The 12,640-nt window shown below is 40.3% G+C and overlaps 1 protein-coding gene across 13 annotated transcripts in view; it reads right to left on the reverse strand.

Moving 5' to 3' along the window:
- LOC147020022 (neurexin-1-like) overlaps positions 1–12,640 on the reverse strand; it is a 1,432,118-nt gene that overhangs the window by 684,897 nt on the left and 734,581 nt on the right. For all 13 annotated transcript variants that reach the window (XM_085894958.1, XM_085894955.1, XM_085894959.1 and 10 more), the window contains one exon: positions 11,696–12,082. In XM_085894958.1, coding sequence (XP_085751084.1) covers positions 11,696–12,082 — 387 coding nt within the window. The remainder of the gene's footprint in view (positions 1–11,695; positions 12,083–12,640) is intronic.

The raw sequence follows: 12,640 nt of genomic DNA on the forward strand, positions 1-12,640 counted from the left end.
GTCGAAGTCGGTTGCATTTTAAAAACCGTGAATATGCAGTGTCCGTGAATAGCGAATCCGCAAATCGTGAGGTTCGACAGTACTTAATTTCAATTTAATGGTGTATTTTGAACACTGTGGAATTAAATCGGAACATGAATCAGAACAGGAACCTGTAGTTTAGCAGTACTTTGGCTCTGAATTTGGAAAATTGTGCAGAATCTCATCCCGAGCGAGCATGTAATCAGAGGAGTGAGATAATTATTTTATTTTAACCACCGTTTTCAAATGAAACAAAATTCAAACTCATTTCAAATAGGAACCACTATTTTTAGGGATGTCATAAAAGACACAAACAACAGGAACGATTAACACATCAACAGCAGTAAACTTCGGAAAAAAAGTTTCGCCAAAAAGCTTTGCTACAACCTTTAAGAACTTATTATTATTTAACTTGAATTGGAGAACACTGTCGAACACAAATCACCTTCTTCTCACTTGCAATAACCTCCAATTTAGCAATACTTGGACGAAATATTACATCACTTTACGCCATCTCAACCAATCAAACTTGTGACTCGCACTCTCCAGTGGTGGAATATCGAGACATAGACAAAATGGCAGCTCCTCGGAAATATTGACCACAGCACAAGTGCATGATTCAGACAGGTATATGTTCATCAACCGAAAACACGCATGCACGGACAACCCAAAACTCCACCATAGAGTGCGTCATCAATCTGGGTGTAAACTGATCATGCCATGCTAAAGCAAGCATAAGACACAGCATATGGGAAGAATCTTTTCAGCAGAAAAAAAAAACATGAAACTATGCGTTACTGATGAGAAGACATCTACTAGCGGGGTGTGCGTACACATTGCTTAAGCATGCGAACACTGCTTCCCCATTGCCTCGGGTGGCTCATCCATCCGGAGACAAACTCCTGTTCGGACACTTCTGGAGACAAAATCCCGTCCGGCCATGTCTGGAGTCAAACTCCTATCTGGACACGTCCGGAGACAAACTCCCATGTGGACATAAAGACTGCCCGGACGTGTCTGGAGCCAAGCTGTCCAGAGACAAAAATCGCCCTAACGCATCTGGAATGAAGCTGTCCAGACACAAACAGCACTCTGACATGTCCAGAGACAAACGCCCATCCAAAGCACGAACCACTCGCTCAGGATAATGGAGCACAAACCCCTCACTCACGATGACGGAGCACGAACCCCTCACTCAGGATAATGGAGCATGAACCACTCGCTCAGGATGACGGAGCACGAATCCCTCACTCAGGATAATGGAGCATGAACCACTCGCTCAGGATGACGGAGCACGAACCACTCACTCAGGATGACGGAGCACTACCAACTTGCTCAGGATGATGGAGCACTAACAACTTGCTCAGGATGATGGAGCATGAACCACTTACTCAGGATGATGGAGCACGAATCACTTGCTCAGGATGATGGAGCATGAACCACTCACTCAGGATGATGGAGCACAAATCACTTGCTCAGGATGACGGAGCACGAACCATTCGCTCAGGATAATGGAGCATGAACAACTCGCTCAGGATGACGGAGCACGAATCACTTGCTCAGGATGACGGAGCATGAACCACTCGCTCAGGATGATGGAGCACGAACCACTCGCTCAGGATGATGGAGCATGAATCATTCGCTCTGGATGATGGAGCACGAACCACTTGCTCTGAATGACTTGCGTCCTTTCCTACGAAAGCCGCGTCCAGAAACTCAAACATGTGACTTTCAAGTTTTGGCAAATTAAATCAAACAAAAAGCCTGGCAGGATAACTGCAGGATGGAAGGATGTGTGAAAATGGGGGGAGGGGCGGTTGGGGGAGTGGAAGGGGGAAACACATTCTTGAGGTGATCGCTTGTCGAGCAACACACAACTCATTTGACATGCCTCATGCTCAGGTATTATACCATATAGTGTTACATGGAAGGGAGGGACGGGTGGTGTGGGGGAAGGGGTCCATAGCTAGACTTTGGTAAATATATTATGCTCCGTGTGTTTCAAGTAGGTTAGATTGCCATGTAACAGGGATCTATCAGAGTAAGCCATTGGTTACATGTGACATTGATGAGGCAGTGTATGTAATTAAGACAGAGTGGAGAGATTAGTTAATTATGTATATGTAAAAACCTCTTGTAGGAGGGGCAAGGTGAGGACTTCCCATCGCAAAGGCGCATAGGCCAATTGCGATCTTTCTGGCCAGTGCGTGCCATACAGTTGAACTTTTTCCTGGGGTCACTGTCGGTATCAATTGACTTGGTATCTAAATAACCTGAATACGAAGTAATAATTGTTTGCATCATGAAAATACCACTACACTAGGAGCATGGACTAGAAACTCATTTAGGTGCACCTACAGTACCTGCACCAGAACACACCTTTACATCGGCCGAGATATCACTTGTTAAATCCCGTGGGATTGACAGTTCACAGGAGTTTATGAATAAATTATTTAAAATATATTGTTGTGGAAATGACTCCTGGGGGATTAAAGATCTTTAGTATAATTAGAGTTATTCCTTAGTATGTGTTTTAGATAAGAGTAACATCATCATATATGTCAAGCGGGTTGAGGCGGTCTCTGAAAACGCATTCGTGAAGTCTTGCACGACGATAATTATAATCGATCTCTACGTGACCAATTTCCATGAAGAGCACCATTTAGAAAAACAAAGGTTGATATTTAAGGTAAGGACAGGGGGGGGTGCTCCCATGAGTTTAAGGAAAGTTTTAAGGAAAAAGCTTAAGGAATATTTTAATATGCAACAATCCTCAAATTAAGGATGTCCTTGAGGGAAAAATTTGATGATTTACTTAAATATTTCCTCAAAGTAAAACTGGGCCTGTTTCCTCGATGTGGATTTGCATTCTTGTTTATGTCCAACATGTCCTGTTAAGTCATATTTTCTCACTGTAAAGTTGTTCATACTGTATATAATTATTCCGCACACTTATTTTGGGGCAACAATCTCAGCATGGCCTGTCATATCGCTCCGCTTCTAAGCTTTAAAGCTTCTGTTGTTCTACAATATTTTTTCAATGTTTTAATGATGAATTTTCTTACGACATCTTTAATCCTCAAGAGAGTGTTATTCAGCTCAGAGTTTTCAACTGTTCCTTTCACCGTTCCTCATTTCAATAATCCACCTTTCTTGATTCGGCTTTTAGTTATATCTGATAACTTGCTCTTCTTGTCACTACGTTTTCCTTTCTTTGCAATTTCTGAGGCCGTGTCATTTAATACCTTCGTTATAATGATGGCTGAATGCGTCCACATCTGCGTTTTTTATTCAAGCTGTTGGAATCTATTGTTCAACCCAATTAGAAATTCTCTCTTTCGTTATTGCACTGTGGAGGTATCATTTCGTGATCATCTCATTGTTCATGACCTTTCTCATTTTAGGTTGAGTACAAGCTTGCACCTTACCAGGCAATGTTCACTGCAATGATATTGTGAAAATGCTGGCCATTTTCTGTCATAGCCATCTCTTGGCAACATGTGCATTATTTTCAGTGCTTCCAACTTCACTGTTTCTCTACAAAAGCTCGTCATTGGGGTCAAAACCTCACAACACCGTGTTCAAAACTCGGTCTTCTGCATCAAATGTTGTCTGGTTATCATAATTGGATCGGCTGCACTTGGCTTAAATAGGTAAAGGAGGATGCCACCAAATATGATGAGCATGCAATCTGTGCAAAATGCTTCCCCCACTGTCGTTGACAATGATTGATAGAGAACAACCGTTTCCATCATTTGCTGAAGTTTAAAGCATTATTATACAATATATGCAGTACATGGTCAAATGTGTACATCTCAGGAATTCAAGAAACATTTTAATGACAAAAAAAATTAACCCATTTTATCCAGAAGTGCGAACATTACCTACCTTTCATGCTGCATTGGAAAATTATAAAAAAAAACTAGTGCGTGCCCGTACGTGCGTGGCTGTACGTGCAAAAAAAAAAATTTCAAACCGCGTGCCAGAAACAACAAACACACAGGCCGTTCCTTCACTCTCGCGTGGCCGTACGTGCAAAAAAATAAAATAAAACTTTCAAACCGCGTGCCAGAAACAACAACAACACACACGCACAGACACACAGAGATTGCTGGAATGACAGATAGATGTTTAGCTCGAATGTTCTTTTTATGCCTCCGCTGACGAAGTCCCCAGAGGCATTATGATTTTGAGTTGTACGTCCGTCCGTACGTAAGTGCATGCAAATTCCTTCGCTCTCGCGTGCCCGGCCGTATGTGCAAAAAAAATAAAATAAAACTTTCAAACCGCGTTCCAGAAACAACCACACAGGCCGTTCCTTCGCTCTCAGGTGCCCGTACGTGTATGGCCGTACGTGCTTGGCCGTATGTGCAAAAAAAACAAACAAAAAAAAAAACAACTTGTGGCCGTAAGTGCAAAAAAAAATAAAAATCAAAACAACTTTCAAACCGCGTGTCAGAAACAACGACCACACAGGCTGTTCCTTCGCTGACGTGTGCCCGTGCATGCAATATATACATATATATATATATATATATATATATATATATATATATATATATATATATACATATATATATACATACACATATATAAAAAACCGCGTGCCAGAAACAACAACCACACAGGCCGTTCCTTCGCTTTCGCGTGCCCGTACATGCAATATATATATATATATATATATATATATATATATATATATATATATATATATATATATATATATATATATATATATATACACACATATATATATATATATATATACACACATATATATATATATATATATATATATATATATATATATATATATATGTTTCAAACAACCACACAGGCTGTTCCTTCACTCTTGTAAACGACGACTGGATTGGGGCATTGTGTTTATCAATAAATGCGCATAAGAAATCGAGAAATTATTAGAATACAGTAAGTCATCACTATCCGGAAGTCCGTATTTTGTAACCCGTAATGGGGAACGTGGCTGAGGATCTCTTCCCCAACAGCCACGCCTACGCAGCAACGTGTTTTGTCATTGGTAACTAAATGGCGCAATTTCCCCATCGGCCACGCCTACGCAGCAACATGTCCTGTCATGGGTTTGGTAAATAAATGATCATAACTTGGGAACCACTTCTCCGATTCATATCAAACCTTGAAAAGGCACATACTCAGGTCCCCAGCAATATACCTGGCAAGTTTCAATTAGATCGGACCAGTAGTTGCCGAGAAACAGCGGTCACAGACAAACACGCAAACACGCACACACAGAGATTGCTGGAATGACAGATAGATGTTTCGCTCGAATGTTCTTTTTATGCCTCCGCTGACGAAGTCCCCAGAGGAATTATGATTTTGAGTTGTACGTCCGTCCGTACGCAAGTCCATGCAAATTTTCTCTGCTTGCTCTGGAACCGCTTATCCGATTGACACAAAAGTTTCACCATAGGTGTGACTACTCATGTAGAATATTTTAATGATAATTATGATGTCACAGGTCACGTGGTGCGGCAGCCATGTTGGAAAAAAAGAAAAATTTTGGATCTTTGTATATCCGAAACTGCTCCATGGACAACTAGAACGGGCACTCAGAGCGCAGACCTTCGCCGCCACTACTTTTTTTGTTCTTGGTATGAGTGTGGGGAACTGGTTTCATATGAATGGTCTTATGACACAAACCACATATCTATAATGTCATGACCCCGCCCCCCGACTTTTGGGGGCTACGGACTAAACAACAATCAACTCACGTCGTTTTGGCGAGTCTTCACTCGCAAGCTCAGTGAATACGTTTCAACAAGAGAAGGTAATCTCGTTTGATGCTGGTTTCATGCAAATCGAATCAGAATTGACCGAGTTATGCCGTAAACCGCATATTTTTCAAGGGCGTGACCGCCCCCCCCCCGACATTTTACCACAACCGGTGACATGTGTTATGACGTCATTCTGTCACAAGATTGGGCATTAAATTCTGAACATTTTGGTGCTGGGTTCATGTAAAGCGGACAAGAATTGACCGCGTTATGACAAAAACCGCATATTTTTCAAGGTCGTGACCCCCCTGACCTTTGACCCCAAAGCAGTAACAAGAGTATGGACGTCATTGTGTCATATTGCATATCACAAGATGAGGCATTGAATTCTGAACATTTTGGCGTTAGTTGCATGCAAATTGAATAAAAATTGACCGTGTTATCGTAAAAAGACGATTTTGACCTTTTCGTGACCTTGACCTTGACCTTTGACCCGAACGAACCTAAAATCTAATCGAATGCTTCCTGGCTAATAACCAATCATCCCACCAAATTTCATGCATTTCGGTTTAATACTTTTTGAGTTATATGAATCACAAGATTACAAATAAATAAATAAATAAATACACGCCGACCAAAACATAACCTTTCGCAGAATGCGAAGGTAAAAATTGAAACTTGGCAAATGTGAAGTACTCCACATGGGAAATAAGGGTGATTTTTTTTATGTCATAGGTTATGACATCATGATTGCAAGAGTCTAACACTTTATCCAATCAGTATGAAAATTTTTGAGGGGCATCGAGGGCAAAATTGTGTGGGGGGAAAAATTGATGTCGTCACAGGTTTCAGCAGTCTTCTTGTTTTTAACAAAAAACCTTCAAAAATCTTCTACTCCAAAATGGCTGAACAGATCGAGGTGAAACTTTACAGGTATGATCGCCTATCCATGAGGAGCAAAAGCTTCTCCACCCTTGGCATCATAGGTCACATCATTTGGCAGTTATGATTTTTTTGAAGAATAAACTTTAAAAAACATTTTTCTTAGGAACGGCTTGACAGATCGAGAGGAAAATTCACCAACATGTTACCCAATCCTTAGGGATACAGGGTGTTCACAAATAATTAATAGGTCCCATGGTCTGGCAGCCATATAGGATTGAACAAAAATATATTTTTAAATTCTTTCTCTCGCACCGCTTCATCAATCAACGTGAAACATCACAATTATGATCTCGTAATCATGGGGAATAAATGTTTTTAATTTCAACCTAATCAGACGCTTGGTCTGGCAGCAAGAATTATTTAACATTTTGAATCTGGGTTCAGGGATATAAATCAAACTTGGTATAAGTATGTGTAATGATGTAATAATGCAACAATGTGGGCAGAGGCATATCTGTCGATGTTGCGACGTCGAAGAATGCCCTTCTAGTTTCCTTTCCTTTTATGATCACTTGTCTATTCATGAAATTATTTCCCTTCACATCATCAGGTTATCAACGAGTCTTTTCCACTGTGATGTTCATTGAAAGTAACAACACACAAGAAAGAGCATCACAAATACATGGCATTTATCTCAAAGCAAGACACCACATATAATTCACCCATTCAGATCATATTGCTTTGCACGTATGCATGGCACATTGTCCCACCGCCACAGATCACACAGTTCCACCCACATAAGACACATACGTCTACTAATGCCGTATAAATCCTCACCCACACACGGGATAATACTGAAAAAACGCAAATAACAAAGCAGCCGCCACTTCTTACATGTAGGCCAACCCATGTTGGCTCTTTCTACATCTATGTTAACTAAGAAACACCTGATCCTGATGGGGGCAACCACCGGGGGTTATGTATTTTCCTTCTTTTCGTTGCTAATTATTATCCCGCCTCCTGGAGGGAGGGAGCGGGATATTGTAATCGTCCGGTTTGTTATCTTGCCAAAACGAAGTTTTTGCAAGATATGTTAGTCAGCTTGTATGTTTTTTTTTGTTTTGTTTGTTTGTTTGTTTGTCTGTAATCACGTATAAAAAAATTCTGCAGAGCACAGTTATCATCGGAAATTTTTGTAACTTCGCATATCAGAGGCCTATAGAGGTCCCTTTCAGTGCACAGAATTTAAGGTCAAGGTCAAAGGTGAAGGTCACTGTCGCAAAACAGGGGAGTCGACGAAACCCTTATTTTTTGAGTAATTTTGATCGGATCGTCTTCAAACTTCATGGGAATATAGTTAATGGTCTGGCGCTCAGCTGAATAATTTTTGGTGGCGATTGGCCTTTACCTTCATGGTTAGCGCCTGAGGTCAAACATATTTGACCCCAAGGTCAAATTTTCAAGTTTTAGGAACCATATCGTGTAGTACCTCAAATTGAACACCTCGATGAGTGCTTTCTAGATATGTAAAGCTTGAGACATTATGACGTCATTTGGTGACGTTATGAGGCAAACGCATATTTTTCATGGTTACTCTGTAGAACGATTCTCATCGGAATCTCTCGTAGGCAGATATTCCTCAAGGAGTCGTTCCTGGTGGATAGCAGCTCTGTTCACCTCAGTGCGACCTTAAAGAAGTCACACGTGGTCACCTTTTGGCAAGATACGGGTCACCCTGCGGGTGACTGTTTTTTTTTTTTTGTCTGTTTGTTTGTCTGTTTGTCTGTTAGCAACTTTACGGCAAAACGGCTTTAGCAAACACCATCAAATTTAATCCGCAGGTGGGCAATGAACCTTGGACGACCCCATTAACTTTTGGGTCCAATTGGATAAAAGGTCAAGGTCACGAAAAGATCAAAATCGTTTTTCGCTCATAACTTCGTCAAAAATGATCTGATTTACTTCAAAATAAGCTTAGAGTGAACCTTATTCTATTTGTCACTTATAATCCTACTCATTCCTATAGTGAAAAATGCATATTTGTGAAAATCGGTAGGGTCCGAAGTCTTGGGGGTCATGGTCATCGGTCAAAATTACAAATTTTCCATTATAAATCAAAAAAGGTTAGGAATATGCGTGTTTACTCTGGAAGACATATATCAAGTCCTTTATTGGCTTTCATTTGACACCATGACCTTTGACCTTACGTGGCCTTGAAAGGTCAAAATCATTTTAAGGTCATAACTTCGTCAAAAATGGTTTAATTGACTTCAAAATAAGACTAAACTCTTCCTTATTCTATTCCTAATAATCAACATTCAGGTTAAGGATGTATCAAATTTAAATTTGATCCCCAAAATAACTTTATGCCTTAAATGGGTGGGATTTGTTGTGCCTGGCACCACTTCTTATTGCTATGATTGTCAATATTATTATTATCAATGTTATTTTTTGTAATCATGGTAATATTATTATTATTATTATGCTCTAATCATAATGTTGCTGTTGTATATCTTATCCCCAAGCTTTTTGAAAAAGAAATGGAAGGATATTGTGATGGGCTCCATCTGTTTATCTCGCTATCCGTTACACTATCTCCTCCTAAACGGTGATGCAGAAATTCACCAAACTTGGTAGTTATGATCACCACATAGCAAGAAGGTGCGAGAGCCGTATCATTTTTGGCCCTTCCCCGTGGGGTGGAGTCAAAAGGTCAAATACTAAAAAATGGAATTTCCGGCACATTTAAAAATATTTTTATGAAACTTTGTATATGCAATCAACATTGGGGGATGCATGGAATATGTAACGATTTTGGGGATTTGACCCCAGGTTCATACCCCCGGGTAAAAATGTAATTTTTTTTAACTCAAAATCTGATATTGGGCCATTCCTGGTGGAACCTTTTGCCGTCTTTCAAATTTTCTTCAGGTGGGAAGCATGGGGATTTGCGCCATCGACTTCGCTCTCATACTTTTGTTATTGGAAGTGGCCTTGGATAAAAGCCCCAATTATGTGGAACGACGTTCAAGCTGCTATCTATACACCGTTCCTTAACGTGGCATTTTTCCAAGGCTGAAAAGCCAAGAAAACATGGGAATTCCTCTGGATTTTTTTGCAGTTCAGTCGAAAGTAACATAGACTAAGCGACTGAAAATAATGTGAAGGCCTATTACTCTTGATGCCATTAAGGCCTCTGAAAAGTCACTGGTAATACCTCTCTCACCACCACTGGGAATGGTGCTACACATTTACGGAGATAATTTGCATCAGCCTCACCTTTGGAAACCCCAAGTAGTGGGGGTTGGGGGGATGGGGAGTGAAACTACAACCTTTGTGTTGTGTCCCATAGTCCCTCTAGCGAGTTTGGTTATCATGAGATGAGTAACAAACAAAATGCAATGGTCACAGACATGCAGACAGACATACAGACACCAAATTGTGTATTTTGGTAAGCCATCATTCCAAGCACATTATATCAGTCATTTTAATTAATTTCCATTTATTCATAGCTTCTCGATCTGAAGAATGTCAAAAGGCCATTGCCAATTAGTGCCTACTTAATGAAAACAATATTGTTTCCACAAAATGAAGGACATGACAAAGGACCATATGCAGCACAATGTTGGCACAACTTCATAGCATGAAAATGACATCTTTTACTGCCTCAATTTTACATGAAAACCTCATTAAGGTTTGAATAAGTTTAATTTTTTTAACCTTATTCCCACCTTAATGAGGGTTTCATGTGGGAATAAGGTTAAGAGAATAAGCAATAAAATAATGCCAAATCAAATTGAAAACATGAAACTTCAAATATTCAACCAGACAGCCTCCGACTCTGCTCCACCCAGGTACGTTTGATCTCTTTCTCATCAGCTTTTCCATAATATATTCCACTTGCTCATTCAATGTCTATTGTACTCCATCTAACCGAGTCCCCTCACTACTTTCCACATCCACTCCTGCTGATAAATTTCATAATTACTACATTTCGTGTTTCAAGTGTGCACTATTTTTCAAAACAATCAAGTGAAATAATCTTGAACCATTTGATGGTTTTCGGAAAATACCGCTTTCCGTTAAACACAAAGTCAACCGAGGAGAACAGGAATTATGTTCGTAATGAAATTTTTCCTTCTGATTGAACCATCACCTGACACCTTTCTGAGTGCACATTTATTATGCCTGGGTCTTACATCTCACAGAGCCTTTCCAAAAGGGTAGATATGCTGGTAGCCTGGTCAAATTACAAATTCTTAACCTAATCTATGAAGGCAGTGCATCAGCAGCATGGCCAAGTTATGATGCCATCAGTACACAGAATGCCATAACCATAACCCCCTCTCCACAGTCACCTATGCATTCGCATCATTAATTATTTATTTCTCCTGAATGTCTACACCACTTCTCAGGCAACAAATTAAATTTCTGATGATGTTCAAATCTCATGAATGTGATATTCCAAGATTAATAGGTCAACATCAGAGAGAAATTTCTATATATTATCAAAAGCATATATGTCTCCTGCACCACTGCTGACGATCGAATAAACTTGAAGGGCACTCGGTACAGTGCATACCTCCGCCACGTAATGCCTGATCCATGAGAACATATCGGGCCCAATACATTTTTGAAATATCGTGCTATATATCGTTTTTGGCCCTGTCCCTCAATGAGGAAGAATCACTTCAAAAAGTTAAACAATCATTGTATCCGAATCCAGATCTGGATCTTCACCAAAATCTTATCAGTTCGTCCTTGTCACACACCGAACGTGTCCACAAAATTTCATCCGAATCGTCCACAACTTTTTGAGATATCCTGCACACAAATAAACAAACAAACAAACAGACAAGCAGACAGAAAGGGGTGAAAACAAAACCTTCTTCACCTTCGGGGGTGGAGGTAACAATGAAATCGCAAGCAGCCAAAATGAAAGCATCATAAATGAAGATAGCCGACTTTATACATAAATATATGGAGTACAAAGGAGGAGAAACAGCGTTTTAGAAAATAGAACTTGTGTCTCCCACCTGTTTCGCATGTTGGCCCAATGTAGCCGGTTCCAGAACAGTCACATACAAAGCGATTCCATCCCTCACGGCAAAGTCCAGCATTGAGGCATGGCCGCGACACGCAGTGTCGAACCTTATCGCGTCGGCATGATGGTTTCACACCAGCTGCCAGCTGACTCTCGGCAATGCGTCGCACATCTTTGGCCTGCCCGTCCATGTATAAATCACGCACACAGCCCACAAAGCCAAGACCCAAAGGTGCCGTCCAGAGCTCTGGTGGTAGTGTCATTGGAGAGCTGGGGATCTCAGGAAGGCCACCGAGATACATCTCTCCATCAAGGTCAAGGATCTCACTTTCTCCACTTGCTGTGAAGGGAACTCTTCTTGTGTCAACACTTACGAGCCCTGCAACAAATGACAAAAGGAATAGGGCAAGAGGCACAAAAGAGGCCACAGATGAACTAAATTGATGGGAAGAAAGGTCAACCGACATATACAAAAGAAGAAAAAAAAAAAGAAAAACCAGTTCTCTTCAATTGACGACAACACATGTTGATGTTTTTTCCGGTAAAAAGAAAGTTATCCTGAGATATAAAAGGTGAGAACAACAAAAGGAAGGATACGCTTTAACAAGACGTATTGAAGAATAAAGCAGGTATAACAAACCAAGACGATTTGATGTGAGTTCTTCAGAACGACACAATGTAATGTTGCTCGATTTGTAAAAAGGAAGATAAATGTAATCATGATTGATTTTAACAATTTAAATAATTTAACATCACAAAAAAAAAGAACAGAGAAATTTCGCAGAAATTCCCAAAAACAGACGGAAAGAAACAAACATCACGACAGGAAGAAGCTATATGTGCCATCTTGCCTGTGCCATTTCTATTTTTACCTCTGCCACCAAAGGTGAAGGAAGTTGTTTTCACCCCTATCTGTCTGTCTGTTTGTTTGTTTGTG

This window comes from Eptatretus burgeri, chromosome 9 (genome assembly GCF_056783735.1).
Source record: "Eptatretus burgeri isolate ZD-2024b chromosome 9, Ebu_testis_v1, whole genome shotgun sequence".
Lineage (NCBI taxonomy): Eukaryota > Metazoa > Chordata > Myxini > Myxiniformes > Myxinidae > Eptatretus > Eptatretus burgeri.